This window comes from Ornithodoros turicata, chromosome 4, assembly GCF_037126465.1.
Source record: "Ornithodoros turicata isolate Travis chromosome 4, ASM3712646v1, whole genome shotgun sequence".
Taxonomy (NCBI): Eukaryota; Metazoa; Arthropoda; class Arachnida; order Ixodida; family Argasidae; genus Ornithodoros; species Ornithodoros turicata.
The window spans coordinates 65546411-65565429 of NC_088204.1; the positions used below are offsets into that span (position 1 = coordinate 65546411).

Sequence of the window (19019 nt, forward strand, 5' to 3'; positions counted from 1 at the left end):
GATGTTCTCATTTGGATGACCTTGTAGCTGTCATAATTAAAAAGTTAATTATTGAAAGTTAATTAGGACATTGCCTTCGGAGTTTGCCGGTGCCCTCCTAAGGAGTGCCCTTCAGCATACGCTATATTGCAATTGATTTCATCTCGAAAAAAGTAATATATATATATTTTAAAATCTGTTAGTGCATATATATTTCCCGAAAACTTCAGGCTCTACATATACATCACAGAAGGCAGTAGCATGCCTGGGATGTCCATTTGGAAATGCCAGTCTATTTTGAGAAAGTTACAACATCTGGTGCCATGCCATGGGAAAGAGACTGGAGTCCCTCCCTTCTAAAGAACGTCTCTCACACACCTAGTAGTACACTTGGATTACGTTTACTTGCAATCCTCCTTTATTGAGCATACGGTACAAAAATCAAGCTCGGTGGCATCCTTAAAAGAATGTGTTTGTCATAACGAGTTTAACCATTTAAAAAATAGTGTTTTCGAGTTCTCACGAGAAGAAAATGACAATATGCGAGTATGTACAAGAGATATTGTAGATCAAGCCATTTTTAGCAGGGTTCAAAAGAAGAGCTGGAACAGTTTTTTTTTTGCCTGCTTAGACTCCGAAGTGACGTTGCGGGCTACATGAAAACATTGTGTTATGATATGCACTGGTGGTTAGTGTCACACTTCAAAACCTACAGCCTTCAGGGTTCACTTGAAACAGCATCTCTAGAATATATACGTACACTCTGCGCAAGGTGCTACGTCAACATTACTAGTAAATATATATGTAGATTACACAACCTTAAGTTTTGTCAGTGCTGTGGACGACGGTCGTTTTGCAGTGTTTCATGCAAGAAACATAGTAGAAAAGCACGCCATGATAACTGCCATACGAGGCAACAAGAATGTCGTCAAAGCGTATAAATTTGTACTGTCTTACGCATTTGATTGGTTTCCTAAGAGATACAACAGACTTTGCCAACATCGCCTAACAAAATGCCCAGAACTAAGCTGATACGACTAAAGGTGTCCCGCTACTTTGGCACCACAACGACAAGGGGTAACAGCATATTTTTTTGTTTTCTCGCAAGGTTTAAAATACAATTTAAAAAAATAAGGGCTTCGCTTGTAGCTCTCCCAAATTGCTCTTAAATAAGGCAGTGATACCAACATTCCATCAAGGAACTGCAGTTCGCCACATCATACTTGGAAAAACGGCATGGACCACGCGGTGGCACATTCTTACAACGTTTCAACATGTACGCGTGCAGCATGTGGGGGCAGCAGATATGGTGAAAAGTGCATTTTCACCCAGTTCCAAACTTTCGTTGCTCCAGAGGTTATGCACGAAAACTAGAATTTTGTATTTTTCATGCTACAGGTGACTATAATGCACATAACACTACAGACCGAAAGTTTGGGGCTGGATAGCAGTGTAGACAGTCTGCATAATAGAACTGCAGACGTACATCTGCTTGATTGAGGATGTTTCCATAAAGAAATGCACGGTTAACAAAAACGTTATTCAGGCATGCTAGTAGCAGTCTGGTTTAGTCAATTATAACATGTACTAAAAATGTGGATAATTCTGTCAAAATAACTCGCACAATGTTGAAGCTTGCAAGCCGTGTGAAATACAGAAGTAAGTAACTATCATGCAAACATTAACTTTGTCAAGAGAGGAAAAACAACAACAAAAAACACGTTAAAAACTGTGCTTTGCCCCTTATACAAGAAAAGGAGCACATATGCTACTCTGTGTCAATCTCTCTATGAAACTTAAAAGAAGCCCATACAAACATTTACTCAAACGATAACATTGAACTGACCAAACGAAGAACGACGACACAAGCCTGCTGTAGAAAGGAAAAGGCCTGAAGCTGAAACAATCTGCCCGAGGCAGGTTGTGCAGGTTTCCTGATACCCACCCCGCTTCCAATGAGAAAGCACATGCAACGCGTACAAAATGCGCAACGAGAACCGAAAGAATGCGAGAAGGTAGACACTGCTGCTTTTCACCAGCTGATGACCACCCACACGCCCCCACCCTGCACGAACTGCAGTCTTATTATTATTTTTTCGTTGCACCGCAACTATTTCCCGTAGAACTTGCGGTTGATAAGGTAAAGCAGGAGGTTGACGTTGACACGCGCCTTGCCGAAAACATCAATGACTGCCACCCCGTCGTATTGCTTCTGCAGCAGGTCCTGGATGTCTATGTCGACCGTGTCGACGGGGACCCCATGGAACTTGGCCTTGACGGTGAAGATGCCCGTTCGGTCTGTCTGGATTATCTCAAACGCTGCGCTCTTCAGCTGAGAGGGTTCCAGTCCAGAAACACTGAGAAGGACACCTTTGTCGTGCAGGCGTGCACCGTTGTACTTAAGTGGAGGTTTCAACCTGGAATGAAATTTACAGAAATTGCTGTAGAAAGTCGAAGGAAGTTTTGCGGATGTGTGAGCAACACATGTCTATAGAGCAGTTTTGAGAACAGTTACATTCGATTGCCAGTTATGCGTTTAATGTGTTTCATTTGACAGGGGCTCATATTTTGAGATAAACGAAGAAAACAGAACACTTGAACATACAGTCTCACTTTGACAGTGACTGAAGCAAGAGCAGGTACATATTTGCAGATGGATGACCTTGTTCTTAGTGTCCCCATTTTGTTGTACTTCTCCGTTTTCCTCCTCCTCCTGGTTTTGCGCAGGTGTCTTTTTATTCATTAGATTTTTATTAAAAATGCTACGAGAGCAGCATCGATAGTGTCTTTAAAGGTGAGCTATATGGCCAGCCAGACATTCTCTCCAAGAGCACATGTAACTACTAGGTGACTAATTACCTAGAATTCATTTATCAACTCTTCGATATTAGGGGTTTTCAGAAAAAAAGTGAGATAGCAGAACAGGAGACAACCCTTGTTGAAAGCCATTCCATTTTTCAAAAATCATGGAATGAGCACATACATTAAAACATTCATCACAGAATTTCGCTATTCGAACGAGCAGAAAACGAAACTGCAGACATCAAGAGCGCAGGGAGAACAATGCTCCTTCACGTCCTACTGCATGCTTTGGAGCGTAGAGGGGTGATTGGAGTATGTGCTCATCTGCTGGCGAGATGAGCGACCGCTTTGAAGCCCAGATAAGCCTCTGAATCTGAAGGACTCGTCCTCAATGCGCTTCGGATGCACGTGGTTTTGGCTGCGGCTCGTTTGCACAGCAAAATTCAGCAGCAACGCATGTGCTAGTTTCAAGATTTCTAAAACAAACTGAATCGCTTTCAACGAGGATTGTCTCCCATTCAGCTGTCTCACTTTTGCCTAAAAGCCCCTAATTAAAGAGCGAATTAAAGGGGCACTAAAATGCAAAAACAAGTTCATTTCAAATTACGTTACACGCTATGTTAATTTCGTACTCGTTATCATAATTAAAAACTTTGATTCCGTTACGAAGGTACAATCAAAATTATACCGGACTCTTTCTTGCTTCGGCTCTAAGCAGAGAACGATGCTTCAGCTCGTGCATCGATGTTTTTAGTCCATGCTGCACGTGCACGCACGTGCCACGCCATAGAGCAGTCCCGGAGAAAAACACAGTGCGCGTTGCGAAGCGGATTGGCGTCGCTGTCCGAAGGACGTGAAGATAAATGTTGTCAGTGGAACATTCGCGAGAACCGTTGTGGGCTACAATTCAGTAAATCGGCATTGAAAAATTCAGCATCATGCTGCGCATATACGGAACACTACAGTCGGACCCGTTCCAAATCCACACGGCCACGATAGGTATCTGTACGCTTCTCCTGCTGTCTCATTGGATGCCGCCAATCTTTGCCTCCTGGGGATCCCATTCGTTGCCGCCAATCTTTGCCTTCTGGGGATCCCATTCGTTGCCGCCAAGGACGGCTCTATTTTCACTGCATTTTTCTTCTAAACGGTAGCATTGTGTGAACTGATTTTGTTTGAATTGAACCAATTGAAACATGGACTTTAATTTGAAAGCAAGTTGTTTTTGCATTTTAGTGCCCCTTTAATGGTCTTTTGGGAATCGTTCAGTGACACACCCTCCACACGAGAATGTCCTAAAAGAATAAAAAGGCTGCGCAGAATTAATTGCGAACACCACGTATACCAATGTTGAGTTGCGTAACTTAAATGTACGGCTGGTCTGAGTCTTCCGTGTCATCCAGTTTTCTCGTGTGGTCAATAAAGAGTTGCTCCACCAGCTAGCATGCATTTCTGCAACTTCATCGGGCATCGTTTCGCTTTTCGTGACTTTTCAAATTTTTGCTTCATAATCGGAGGATAAAAGTGCTGCAGGATACGAGACAAAAACGACAGACGGACGTCGGGTTGAACAGATCCTGATTCAAACGAAAGGAAAGTCAGGTAGCAAGCGAGCTGGTGGTGACGATCCATGACTTGAAAACCCGAGATGAGGTAGGGACGAAAACAGACTGATTCAACTCGATTCTGGTCGAATCAGATTGAATCAGGTGTAACTCTTAGGCTTACTCGTCGTAATATACATGACACACCAGTAGACAGAGAGTATGAATATTTAGTCCATGCATCTAAGAGCCAGCATGGTCTCTGTTTTGCCAGATTGTACGAGCATATTTGTGCATTTACAACACAGTTTCCAAAGTTCTGTGTTGATACTTGATAGTGATGACTTCAGATGCCCCTGGTACAGCATATTGTGTTATGATGAAATATAATATAATAATTTATAATAAAATATAATAAATAATTTATAATAAAATATAATAAATAATTTATAATAAAATATAATAAATAATTTATAATATAATATATTATAATAAATATTGTGTTAAACCCTGTTTCTGCTTATTTGAATCGGGGGGGGGGGCAAATATATATGGGGTAATGGGGTATAATGACCCTAAAAGGTCAGGCCCTCTTTATCACGCTTCACAATCGCATTGAGTGATCGCATACTTTCTTTAGACTTCCACTTGCTGTTCTCCCGCTGTAATTTAAAATACGATTTATCGATGCCACTACCACAAAATTAAATTAAACAAAATTTCCATCCACCCACACGTACTTAGAAACAATCCTGCCCTACCCAAAGTCTAGACACAGCTGCAAATCTGTCCCCCTGCTATTTATATGCTCAGCAATTGTATTCATCAACAAACAACGGCAAAGCAGAGAGATTCCCCTGCCAATGCCACACAATACAGAGCCTATAGAGGCAGCACATCATCCGCTATTGGCATCCTCGTTCTCCAGCTAAGTGCTTCTGAAAAGGCCCTATTGAGGGCAACCCAGCCACCGCCAAGTTCCCCAGAAAAAAGTGCCACTGTCAAGCGCACGTCCTCTACGTGGGAGATAACATATATTTTCTTGGAAGCATTCCACGCACGAGATGTTGCCTGATAACGCTGGCACACACAAATACAACGCGTCTTATCTCTAACAGAGGGAATGGATATAAGGTCATAAGCAAACAGGATTCTGTGCTACTTCGGGGCAGCAGCTCCTGCGGATTGCTGCTGGCATTTAGGCTGGGATAATATAAATAACTTGGAACTGATAACTGATAAGGATGTAGGAGAACCTAAGCTGAGAGGATATAGTTGAATAAGTTAACAAATGCAATGATACATTACAACAAACATTGATATGATACAAACATTACCTGCGATTGACAACAAACAAAACAGTAGGATAAATGAACAGTAGGATACACGAACACCATGATAAGGCTCAGTATCTGTTCGAAATATCAGGATGAGTCTTCAACATGATAATCAGCAATTTCGATGTTGATGTATGCGGTTGGTGAAAAGTCCGCTGATTATGTTTGACATCCCGATACGGTTATTTTCGTACTTTTTATGTGTGTGTCGTTTTCGGTTCTATGTACTTGCATTTCACTTCAAACTTAGCAATGCCTTATGAGACGCACTAAAGACGTGTCACTACGGTAAAGTTGTGTGGAGATATCTAGCAAGCAAAAGGTAGAAGCAGACTAAAATTACTGATAAAATGGCATAAATGCGGGCTAGCTAGTAAACGGACTTCTTACGAAAAAAAATAAATAAAATACAATAAAAAGCCCGAGCGTGGCCGCACGAAAAACAACAAAACACAAATGCCCCAACTCTGTTATGCTGTATTGTTTTTGTATGCTCACACTCAGGGGCTTTTTAGTACGGGGTGGAATTACTAGAACTAGAAGAGTTCTAATATTTGTCTAGTCCACTTTGGAATGGTTTATGGTGCAAGGAGGTTTTCAAAATATTCAGAGTCCTAGAAGTGACAGTGAGGTTAAATGAAATAAGGTAAGGGAAACATAATTATAGGGCAACAACAGCAATGTTTTGTCAAAAATTAGGTGAGACTGTGTACACCAACAAAAACTGGTAGCATTACACAAAATGTTTGCAAAAAACAAGCAAAATACTATGCTGTGAGCATTGAGCCACTGTAACGCATAACTTAAGCTTACAACAATACTACTTACTAGATGCACAGAGGAAACGGAAGACGAGAGAGGAAGAAGGGGTTTGTTAGTTTTTTGGTGTATGACCGGAGAATTATACATTCAGCACTAAGTAACCAACAATACGTAACCTAACAGCAACCCAAACTACAGAAAAAGAAAAGGTCCTTACTTTGTCCCATCGTGCGTCTTCTTGCCCCCTTTCCGATTGGTCAAGTTCTTGAGGCATTTGTCAACGTACTGCTGGTAGTAACTCAACTTCTCCTCGCAGAAGGCAGTCTTCCTGTCGAGCTCCTTCTTGGTGTCGCGTAGCCGATCTAGTTCTTCCTTCCGTGACCTGCGGTACTCCTTCTGCTGCGCAATGTCCCTAGCGATGTCCCTCAACAAATCCTGGAAGTCACAGTTAGCAGGTATCCTGCCCAGCTTTGTGAGCGCCTCTAACGTCACCAACGTTTTTCGTTGCACGTCTGCCAGTTTCCCTTTGCTAGCCGTCAAAGGATGAGCAGCGCTGTATAGTTCTTCCTCTTCATTGGTCACCTGTGTTTTCGGTCAAGATTTCATTTTGTAATCCTTACGTATTTATAGGCATCGATTAAATTCCACATCTTTATTGTTCTCCTATTTATGTATTTTTGTAAATATTTCTTTTCTATATGTTGATTTCATACTGATGTGTTTTTGGAGATGTCTTCTTCATTTTACTGCGCAATTTCATGCTGTCTTTTTTTTTTTTTTTTTACAAATATTGTGCTTTGTTTCTTTTTTTTTTTAATGTTAAGTTTTTGCGTGTATGTGTATAGCAATTGTTTGTATCATCCCACTCCCCCATGTAATGTCCCTTGACCTTTGGGGTATTTTGAATAAATAAATAAATAAATAATCACAAGTTAAGCTAGGAAGCAACACGGAAGTGTAGATTATATGTGAAGGAGAGAGGGTACACTTTCATGGCATGAGGGGTATTAGATAATGATAACACAATGCTATACAGTCAATTGCAGCGATATTATGCATTACATTTCCATTACATATTACTGTTAACCTTACAGTCAAGCTGCTGTCCAATTTTAGCTCATACCATTTTAACTGTGCATACCAACGTTTAGCTGCCAGAAAAGTTGCACTGCCTGGATCTGTAAAACCTTCTAAAGTACAGGGTGGGTGCTAGGAAAGGTCAGTCACATTTTTGTGCATGACGCTATACCTACTTGACACACAGACTTCTGCTGCCACAAAGTGAATAATTTATGACAGGGAAACCTACAAAAAATCATGGTTACCAGCCACTGTGTAACAAAATAAATACGGCCCATAAATTTAACACTTCCAGAATAGTTGTGATGACTCGCAAGACTGTTACCACTTGTGTCCTCGCAACTAAAGATTTCTGCTCGAGTAACTTATCATTGCCAAAATTAGAAAGCAAAGGGAGGCTGCTCTCACGATTGCACTGTGAATGCACGTTCTTATATTGCAATAACTACTAAGTGCCACAACCTGCAAAAGTGCCAAAGTAGCACGTGAGTCGCCATTGCACAATACATTCATTTGGGAAGGCATGTCGTGCAACGGAGCAAACCTGGAACCCTAGTTCCAAAAGGCGGGCTTAACGAGATATCACCTACCTGTCGATAAATGACCTCGCGGATTGTCAGCGCTGTGGGACGTCCTCGGATGAGCTCGATGATGGCCTGCTTAGCGTCGCTGTAAAGCTGCTGAGCCTTGTCCTCGTCCTCCTTGAAGCGTCGAACCAGAGTGAGGCAGATCTCCGTGTTCGCCAACGTTCGCGGCGGAATCTCGTGGAACGCTCCTCCGAGCAGCTCTTCTTCGCTGGGAACTTTTCCGATGTCGTCCAGCAGAGGATGCAACGGGTCGTACTGCTCCGGAGCGACGTCGCTTCGGTGCTCTAGCAGAAGTTGATGCATGTCGTGCAACTCCTGCAGCGTCAACGTGATCAACGGCGGACTCAGCATCGCTGCCTCCGTGTAGCTGTCGACGTTGAAGTGTTCTTCTGGACTTTCTACGTCGCAGGCTTCTTGGAAGAAACGCTGGAAGAGTAGGTTGCACGACTGGGTCAGAGTGGTGAGCCGGCTGAAGTGTTTATCATCGTTCTCGTAGGTCTTTCCAGACGCCGCGCATTGTAGGACTCGTGCGACGAGGCCCAAGTGCTTCCTCTGTTTCATCGTCAACGACGCTCCGGGACCGAGTTGAATGATGTCGAACGTGTCCGGCGCAACGATCGCGGAGTTGATATAACGGTAGTACAGTACATTTCCGACAACTTTCAACAGTTCCAAATCGGTGGCGTTGGGAAACTTTATCCGCAGAGCACTGCGTAACACCCTCGCAATGTAGCGCATACCGTACGGCACTTTCTCGTTAGAATGCACTATCGTGCTGCAAAAGTCGCCGGCAACTTTTTCGAGTTGTATGACGGACTCGCTGAGTCGCTTCTGGACTTCCGGATGCTGAATTGCCTCTTCCGGAGAAACGTCGTACGGCATGCCGCTCGGACTCCCTGTACTGGTCTCCGTCTCGTTGATCCACTGCTTGTAGATATCGACGGGTGACAAGTCGATGTTGAGTTCCTCGTTGTCGATGACACTTTTTACTAGAGGTTCGAGGAGCTCCTTCAAGCAGCTCTGTCCTCGTGCTGTTCTATAGAATTCTACCACCATTTTCAATACTGTCGGATATCCCGTCAAAACATCGGCGGGACTGCGGACTTTTAGTCGAACTTCTTCTTCGAGCGCAGACTGAAACAGCTTCAACAACAGACATTCCTCGCGTGGCGTTGAGCCATAGTTGTAGATGGAGTAGATGACCGATTCGACAAACTTGTTCGAGCGATTCGATGGCATCGCAAATATCAACTTTGCCAGATACGTAGGGTTCGTCTGGAGGAGATAGAAAAGGTTCTGGTACGCAGCGAGCTTTTCACGACTCTCCTTGCTCAGCGACGTAAGGCTCTTTGTCGTTTTCAACCAACTCGACTGATAGCGTCGAGCGTCGACCTTGGCCTTCTTTCCGCTATGGTGCATCACTTGTTCCAGAGTGATGCAGTTGCGAACGAGAAGTCCAATTTTAACGTCCATGGAGTCGACATCTTTCTCGAGACTGCGATTATGTCGGATCGCTGCAACGACCGCAGCCTTCACCTTCTGAAGCTCCTGTTCTTCCGAGAAATCGTGGTCGCTGACCTCGAGCATGTGCAAGAACTCTCGTATCAACGGGAGCTGCGCCTGACTCAGCAAGTTACCGTACAGTTCATCGAACTCCGGGTGGCAGACCGAGACGTGCAGCCTCCTCCTCGACAGGAATCCGCGGATACGAGCCTGCAACTTCACCAAGAACGGGTCTTCGACTTCCTTGGGCTTCTCCTGGAGGAGTGGCGCTTCCGTCTTTGGAACGATCACCACGTCGCGGGCGTTCAGAAGACAAGCCTTCAGCTGTTCGTCCGCGTCAAGCCGCACCAGGTAGCCTCGTATCCGCGCTTGAAGCTCCACCCACAGCGGCAGGAACTCGTTTGAGATGAATTTTTCGTTCAGCCGCGCAACCACGTTCTGCAGTTTCGCCACGCTGATGTACGGGTCGGGAACGCTGTACGGTTCGTCGGACCACTCGCTCTGAAGCGTGACGAGGTTGAAGTTGAAGTGGAGGCCGGGTTTAATTTCGTGACTGAACCACTCGAGTGGCTCAGATGGGTCGTGGTCCTGCTTGTGCATGTTCTGTAGCTCTTCTAAGTAGCGTTGCTTAAGTCCCGGGATGACTTTGCATTCCTCCAACGAATTGAGACCGCTCAAGACATCCTCGGCACTGTTGTGGACGACGCCCATGTGAACGGTGGCGAGGCTGATGCATATGCAGTTGCTCTTGGCAGCAATACTGTTAGCCGAGTTAACCTCGTGCTGTATTTCATCGACAGAGAGCGGTGCATCGTTGACAGACGCCTGCTTCGCTGACAGAAAATGTTGGTAAACAACAGCCTGCTCTTTGTCGACGCAGAGGATCATCGCTGCTTTGTTGAGCAGGGCATCCACAGTTTTCGTGAAATTCCCGGAGTGAATCGCGGAGTTTATCTGCTCCACAGCTTTGTTTCTGTCGTGTTCTTCCATCGCCCGAGAGTTGACGGCGTTGACGCAGTCCTGGATCTCCGCGTGTGTTAAAAATTCAAAGTTGGAGCACCGCTTGGATTTTTCGGCTAAATCCTGCAGCAGCGTACCAGCATACCGGCTCGAACGGCTGTTGTCAACGTGAGCGATATGCGCGTCCGGCTTTCTCAACGATTCAACTACGCTGCCTGAGCCCTTTGTTTTTAGTGCAATGTTCACTTCCGCTATAGCGTTCAGAATACGTATCGCACTGGTCAATTCGCTGTGGTCGAGATCGTGTTCAGCCTCCCTGCGGATTGCAGAGAGTTCCTTGTGGTAGAGAGACTTTGCGAGAGGGTACACTTCTGGCAACATTGATGTGGGCTGTTTTAGGATGTCAAATGTAGCGTCAGCGTTGTCAGACTGCAAGCACGCATTGATATCCAACACCGCTTTCTCTATATTGTTTTCCTGGTCTACTTTCTCATTAGCAGCCGCGATGGCGAACTGGATGTCGCTTCTCGACAGTATGAACGAGTTGTTATTCTCATGCGCATCAGCCTTGATGCTATTCAGCACTCTCAAATACGCAGGCACATTTTCGGGCACAACATCACCGACATTTAAGTCCGGCGACGTCACGACATCTCGGAATGCTTCCAAGTCGTTGGCATCGATCGCTTCGTCGAGTTTCTCGAGTAAAACGTTCATGTTCGTCTCGAAAACATAGCCCTGAATCTCAGCCTGGTTCAGCATTTGGTCGTAAACATCAGGCACGTAGCTTACCTCGTGAGACCTGTTGAGGTGATTCTCTACTTTAACAGCCTTGGCAGTGCGCAAGACATCTTGGTACCGCTCGGCGTTCTGCTCACGAACCGCCTGAAGTTCAGCTGTAGGCTGTCGCAGGGCTTCGAGGGTTTCGTTCGGGTCGCCTTCGTCTACTGTCTTGTTGATCAGAATCACGGCAACGTGAAGGGCGGCGTCATCGACGGACATCTCTTTCGTCAAAATGCCGCCGATCTTACTGAAAGTCGGCAGTTCGATGCCGTACTCTTCGAGCGTTTGCCGCACTTGGTCAATCTCTGCCGTGGAGAAAGTGATTTTGCCGACGAGATCTTCTATCTTCGGCGCTCTGCCCAGTTTAAAGAGAAGCAGACTTAGGGCGTGGAGGCAGTAGATAACCTTGGGCAAGTTCCGTTTCTCGTACAGGTCGACAGCGTCGGGGAAAAAATATTCCGGGAGCCCCACAGATTTCATGGCTTCGAGCCAGTAGTTTATGTTGTCAGTGTGGCGAAGGTTCAAGCCCCGCTCGCGGTACACACTCTGGTCGATGTCGTACACTTTTTTCAGCGGTACCACATCCGGTGCAAAAAAGTGGGCCACCTTCGCGAGGTAAACTCCATTGCGCAGGGATTCCTCCAGTTCAGTCGGGCTAGGCAAATCCTCGTTAATGCATGCCGAAAGCCAGAGACGCGTTTCTTCCAAGTGACACAGGTACTGATAGGCGAGCTGGTCCTTCCGCTGTTCGTCCATTTCGTCGGACGACGCCCGTGTATCGTCAGCCATGGCGTTCTCCCGCGCTGCCATACGGCGTAGGTGCTATCCTTGCGAAAACATAACGCGGAGCACCGTAAAGCACAATGCCGATATCTCGTTCAAATTTGACGCACTTGCGACGCTGGCGCCGGCTTGAGGGAGCTCCGAAAACCAAGGCGGTCAACTCAGTCGACGATCGTAACGCCTCCGTGGCCCGAATTTGACTCACGTGGTACTGCGTGGTACGACTGTTGTTGCAGACGACATTTGCGGGAAACAACGATCGTCGACTGAGTTGCCGCCTTTAATCGTAGTATGGAATATGATATTTTCAGGCGTTTGATAGCTAGTCGTTCGCATTTGATCAATTAGATGTCTTCAACTCAATCACTGAGCGCTGCTTCATGACATGCTTCGCGGCATCGGCGGCCTCGGCCTCACCTGTGGCCTCACAGTGTGGCCTCACTCACGCTAGCGCCATTTCTATCAAGCGGCGAATTTCGGGGTCCTCATCGCAATACGTCAAAGGAGTGCTATAACTGTGTGAATTATGCAACGCTGTCGCTTAGCAACGTAATGTAAACAAACGTGTTCACTCCGAATTCGTTACTTCTGCGGGGAGAACGTGAGAAACGTGAGTTACGTTTGATGAAGTCTGTCCCGTGAAATGTAAAAATGTATGCGTTTTGTATGAGTTATGTTGTAAGTCTCGCATAGGCTGTGTGTTTGTGTTAGCCCCGCCCAAATCGCTCGTAAGCTCACGCTTGGCGTAGTGGGTGGTATACGAAATATGTAGGTTGCATTAGCAAAACCAGGAAGATGGTCGTTTATGGCTTGGCTGGCTCACCATATGGATATGACGTGACATTACTTGCAGATGGGTTTCAGAAGAGAGATCTGCAAACTGTTTTTTGATGACAGTTGGGTCTCGCGTACCTCTTTATCCACCCAAATCATACAACTAACATGACAGCCGGCAGACACTGGTTTTGAGTGATTTTTTTTGCACTTTATGTATTTTAGTTATTGTATGGCTGGTACGTGTTTGTACCTAGAGTAGTAACAGCATGAGAGAGAGAGAGAAACGAAACTTGAACTTTTTTCTGTTCTTTCATCGGGCTCAAAGTGGAGAAAAAAGAAAGGGAAATAAAAACAACAAACTTTCCGGACAGAATTTCGCTTACGGTATCGCTTTATTGTTACTTTCGGTTACGTCTAAGCAAATACGCAATGCAATTGGACGCACAGCGCATTTTGGACGAGTTTTCACAGTTGCGACTGAAACTGCTGCAATATTTTGTGCGAAACTGTACCTTTTTTTTTTTTTTTTTTTTCAGGATTGTACAAGATACTCAATTTATTTCTTGGTTAGGTGAGCACCAGGCAAAAATGTAACTGAGTAGTGTACTACACTCCCAATGAAAAGTATTTGAGTAGAATACTAAACACTCGAAAGATTATTAACTGGTTACTTTCAAGGTACTATCGAGTTCGAATTTGTGAATCTTTCGCAAACAAATACAAACAAAGTGGAGATAAAAACGGACTCTCATTCGCACTTCCCTTCTTTTCCCGCGGCGATATCTTCTTGGTGCATGCTCTCCTCCGCGGACATCTCGTCGGATAATGTCGCCCACGCGAATATACCCGATGCTGTGCTCAGAGGAACATCCAACGTAAGTGAGCAAGTCATAAAACTACATCTATTGTTTTAATCTGCGAACCGCCCGGCTCATATCAGGACAATAGACCTCTCCCTGTTTGTAAACAAATGACGTCATACTGTTCGACAGCGCCACCAATTTGGTAGAGCTGAACTACGCTCGAAGCTAGGGGCGAACAAGGTCGCGCCCGAAAGCCACGGTCTTGAAGGGATTACGATGGTCCCTGAAAGGGACGCGACTTTCGGTCCTGCTTTTCTTTCAATAGAAGACACCGAACAAGTGCCCATTCGTGGGACCCAGCCCTCCACCTTCAGTAATGGCAAAAGGGCAAGGGCGCAGGCCAGCTGGTACATGGTGAAAAAATTGGAACCCGAGAAAGGGACAGAGGAGGGACGACACGACACGGAGAGACGTGTCGTGTCGTCCCTCCTCTGTCCCTTTCTCGGTGTTCCAATTTTTTCTCCACCTTCAGATTTGTTTCGGTTTCAGTCTACCAACGTCATGATGACGTTTCTTGGGTAGAGGTCTATTCATGACAACTCACGCCACACTCAACTCATACTAAGACAAATCATACCGGGGCAATTCATACCAGGACGTCTCTTAGCACAGGAAAGCCCATACTGGGAAAGATCGCGCTGACGATCCAGAAAAGGTTTGACTTCGACAGTGATGCAATCCTGCTTCCTGACGATTATCTTTTGTTCATGGTGACGTGTATCTAGCAGGAAGGAACAGAGATGACTTCAGGACAGGATTATGGTAGTAAATGTCTTGAAAGAAGATATGACGATTAATTTTACGGCGTAGTGATAGGAGCGGTACGTGAGGGTTAGATTTCATCGATTGTGACGATCGCGGTGCGGTTATTACTGCCGACGATAAAACGTACAGCTCTATTCTGTGCACATTCTATAAGGTGTTTTACGAAAAATGAGCCAATGATAAAAAGCAAAAAGAATGGTTCATCGCACACCAAAGAGACGGACTGCGTAGTGTTACCAGAGGTGTGAGGTCACTCAAACTATTGTTGTTTTGTAATTAATTAATTAAGCGCCGGATCACAGCGCTCTCGAGCGTCCTGTTATCGAACGAAGGCTAGTCACAGTTCTCATTGACATTTTGGCTCTAATGTCTATAATAATAATAATAATATAAAAACTGACTAATTTATTTCACATAATTAATTAATATTAATTAATTAATTACAAAACAAGAATAGTGTGAGTATCCTCACACCACTGGTAACACTATGCAGTCCGTCTTTTTGGTGTGCGATGAGCCACTTTTTTTTTTAACTTTGGCTCATTTTTCGTGAAACACCCTGTATGTGACATGAATGAGTGACTCCGAATGAGGGTTCCAAATTGCTGCTTCGTATTCCAGTTTCGATCCTAACGAGGGTTTTGTAGCTTCAGATTGCAGCTGCAAGGAAGAAATTACGTTTGATGTAGCCTAAGGTTCGACTGGCGTTGTTAACAATGTACTCAATATGTGTTCGCAACGACGAGATAGATGATGGTTACACTATTTAGCCTTTGATTAATATACTCTTGCCCAATCTGTGTTTACATATATTGTTTTGCAGTCTGTACTTGTATCGTGAAGTAATTGTTGTCCCACCTGTATTTATTGCGCATTTTATTGTAGCTGTCATTTATCTTTTTGCTCCGTCCTTGTAGCAGCACCGAATGTGTCAACAGTGTGACAAAATAAATAAACAAAATAACCTTATAAAAATAAATTTATCAAAATAGATTTTTACACGCATTCGTTGTGTGTATTTTGATCTTTCCCGGTGTGAGTTTTCCAGGTATGCGTTGAGTGTGTATAGTGTGAGTTGGGTTTGGTATGAGCTGGAGTAGAGCCTTTTAATCAACGGTGCCTTGCAATTATTAACATTTGTGGCCGTCCTGGGCCGCCAAGGCTCAATGAAACACCGGTCCCCTCCGCTGGCTTCAACAGACCCTAATCATTCACCGACAAGCACTCGCCCATTTTCGCAGGCTGCGGCTCACAACGACGGGGAATGTATGCACATGTAAGTGGCATTAAAAAAAAAAAAAAAAAGAAAAAAGGAAAAGAAAACGAAAGTAATTTTTTTCTACGTCCTTGTCTCCCCCCCCCCCAAAAAAAGAAAAAATTTGAAAGGGAGTACTTTATAGGAGTACAGGTTACTGCCAAAAGTATTTCATTTACATGATGAACAAATTAGGAGGGTACAAGTCAGCGGGTGGAACGGTGAGTGTCGTCCACATCGTGCCGTGTTCCGTTCTGTGTTTTTTCCTTCCTCAGACTCAAGAAAATGTTGCCGCTCTCATCATTTACTTATTTATTTTATTTTTATTTGAGTTAAAATATTAAATACTGACTTTTGAAAATATATATGTAAAATACCAAGTTAAACGCTCAAAAGTATTTAAGTCAGATTAAAGAAGTCTGATTTTGTGTGTGCAATATTACTCTCAAAACATGACAAAAACGAAGAGAGAGAGAGAGAGAAAACCGTTTATCTAGAACACAATTACATCCAGAACAATATGGGACTTAGTCCCTTGCCTAAGTTCGAGCATGTTCTGACGGGAGTTATCCGTGGAGGTGATACGCACATCCGCACCGCACCCGCAGATGCTAGACCCGCAACAGTGGCATTGTAATGCGGGAATACCCGCACTACCCGCGCACGCAGTGCGGGTACACCCGCACTTTATTACACCCGCACCGGGATTTATCCGCTACCTGCAGCGACACTATATGTCTGCTCACAAATAGCAAAGCTGCGCGGGTATAGACCAGCACGCAGGCTCACCCGTATTTATCTTATCTAAGGCAGGTTTGTGCGTAACGCGTTACTAGCAATTGTGTTACTTGTAATCAATTACTTTTTGAGTAATTTTTCGAGTAATCTGTTATTTTACTGTCAAAGTAATTTTTCCAGTAATCAATTACTTTTCGGAGTACTCGATTACTCGGTAATTGATTACTTTTCCGGCGGAGATTAACTTATCTTTCAGGTGTTCTGCCCCAAGTCAAGCCCCTCGTGCCGTCAGCCTTTGTTGGGCCGTTCTACTATACCAAGCGGAGGTCATCCTAATTAGAGTCATTAAATAGGGAATAATAGGGAATAGATACCCCTATTTAGTGACCCTAATCGTAATAACGTTCTGGAATTTCAAGGTCTCTCTCCCTAATCTCTTCCTACACCATTGTGGTGGTACGTGAAGCTTTGGAGGTTTAGTGAGTCATGGGAAGTTCCCGGCAATGTTCTTCGACAATTGGGTGGGGGGGGGGGGGCTATATTTTTAGGCTAAAGGGGAAAAAACGGGGGAAAGGTCAGCCAAACGGGACGTCAGCTTGCTATTCTGTAAAGAAAAAAATGGGGTCAACGTCTTCCCAGGCGATAAATACGGTAGACGTATAGATCTACATGTCCTACGCGTTTTTGTTTTTCGTGTTATTTCAGCTATTCGACTGTTGAACCTTTTTTTCCCCCTTTTTTCTGAGGCATACGAAGACGGGTATAATTTGCTAGACTGCAGAGTGACGACCGGAGTAACGCGTTACTTTTCTACTCGTTACTCAATTACATTTGGAGTCGAGTAATTGGTAACCGTAATCAATTACTTTTTGCGAGTAACGGGCACAAGTCTGGGTCACCAGCGTTTTGCAGTTGTTATAAACTTGTTCATCATCAACGATTCTTTCCTTATTAGTAGTTATCCACCTTACAGTTTCTCAGTGTTATTCGATAACTGTGCTTGATCTATACTAACCAAACGATTTAGCCCCACCGTCATGTAATTGTCCGGGAGGGCACCTTGACGTATACTGTATAAGTGGTTAAATTCGCGAGCTCAATAATTCGCGAATTTGTGAGGAGCCAGGATCAGGCAATTATTCGCGGAACCTTAAATTCGGGGTACCGCTGTGCGTCGACCGTGCATCAGGCGTCTTATAGGAGCCCTCCACCTTGAACTTCTAGGAAAAAGTCAATAAAAGGAATCACAACTGTGGAATAACCCTTGCATTTGTCTTCCTTTTGAGCCCTTCTGACTGAGAGGGCGGCGATTAGGGGTCCCTTACTCGGTTGGTATCTGGGTCATTGCCGAATCGCACTGTCTCCCGTCATTCTTGTCACCGTATAGAGCAGGTACAATTTGCATCGATAGTGAGGCGGCAACTTGTACAAAGGCCGACACGCGTGGCAGCGTTGAGAAACAACTAAGTTACTAGTTACTACCGGCTAAGCCCAGGTTAGTGCCTGGACAAAGCAAAACTGTGTCGTAACATGGCGGAGCAAAAGGGAAGTAGCAGTAAAGTGGAAGTAGCGGTTCGCGAACAAAAAACATAAAACAGGAATGGTAAAGACGGTATATATGGAGCCTCTACTCACTGAAGAGGGTACTCAAGAAATAATGAATGTGTCTGCACTCCCAACTAGGACTTATGTCAGGTTCCGTGGGTATACTAAGATGGCCACAAGCGGAAATTAACACAAGTACAAGGTAAGATAAAACAACCCGAGGGTTCCCCGTCTGAAGTGACACGTCATCAACGAGCTAAAAGTAGTCTAAAACCCATACACGCCATGCTGGGTGATCGAGGCCTATACAAGGAACTGCTATCGCGGGACGCCGACACCCGCGCGAGATTCACGAAGGCTGGACTACTGTATCCACTGGTAGCGGAGAACTGACCACTTTGTAAGGTAATACAGTGAAATAGCGTGAAAAACCGCGTACATATGTTGCCTCAGCGTCCTCGGTCAAATTTCTTACATTCGCGTTCGCTATTTGCTGTCATTGGGTCAAATAATTCGCGGAACTTAACTTTAAATTCACGAAAAAAAGAGCGCTCGCGAATTTCGCGAAAATTACCACTTATACAGTACGTAATAAATAAATAAACAAGACAACAGCCCTGGGCTGCCATATTTCAACAGTACCGCGACAAGCTGAAATTTTGTCGAAATCGCTCAAATTGAGATTAGTTTCCTTCATGTAATACATCGGTTTGTTTTTTTTCTCTATTCTGTACGCCGTTCGCCTTGTAAACGGCGATATTAATTTAACACTTAACAACTTCCTACGTACATGCCGTTTTTTTTTAACTGTTGCATCAAAACTGCTGTTCGCACAGGGGACCTTCTGCGTTTTTTTATTCAGTGTTGGCGCCGCGAAGCAACTGTGGCTGTGAGCGGCGTATACAGACGTGGACAGAGGACAGCTGGAAGGAGTGGGGGAAGGGGGTTAGTATGCG

General features: G+C 44.7%; 2 protein-coding genes across 4 annotated transcripts in view; one reads left to right on the forward strand and one right to left on the reverse strand.

The window, feature by feature from the left end:
• LOC135391714 (protein chibby homolog 1-like) overlaps positions 1 to 19019 on the forward strand; it is a 30096-nt gene that overhangs the window by 2588 nt on the left and 8489 nt on the right. Inside the window, exons 1-2 of one of the 3 annotated variants that reach the window (XM_064622114.1) lie at positions 12642 to 12730; positions 13434 to 13772. The exons of 1 other annotated variant lie outside the window; for it this stretch is intronic. The gene's annotated coding sequence lies outside the window, so the exon portion shown is untranslated. Of the gene's footprint in view, positions 1 to 12641; positions 12731 to 13433; positions 13773 to 19019 lie in introns of those variants that run through there. One more of the 3 variants, XM_064622113.1, reaches the window with a different exon arrangement.
• LOC135391708 (ras GTPase-activating-like protein IQGAP1) lies at positions 361 to 12219 on the reverse strand. The gene is made up of 3 exons (XM_064622069.1): positions 8095 to 12219; positions 6642 to 7006; positions 361 to 2396 (listed from the first exon to the last, which is right to left on the reverse strand). The coding sequence occupies exons 1-3, from the start codon at positions 12145 to 12147 to the stop codon at positions 2090 to 2092; spliced, it is 4725 nt and encodes a 1574-aa protein (XP_064478139.1). The 5' UTR covers positions 12148 to 12219; the 3' UTR covers positions 361 to 2089.

Excerpts from the sequence above, each read along its gene's own strand:
- LOC135391708 (XM_064622069.1), bottom strand. The coding sequence starts at position 12,147 with ATGGCAGCGCGGGAGAACGCCATGGCTGACGATACACGGGCGTCGTCC. Across the intron at positions 7,007-8,094 it reads GCGAGGTCATTTATCGACAG|GTGACCAATGAAGAGGAAGA; the intron begins GTAGGTGATATC and ends CCGAAAACACAG. Across the intron at positions 2,397-6,641 it reads AAGACGCACGATGGGACAAA|GTTGAAACCTCCACTTAAGT; the intron begins GTAAGGACCTTT and ends ATTTCATTCCAG.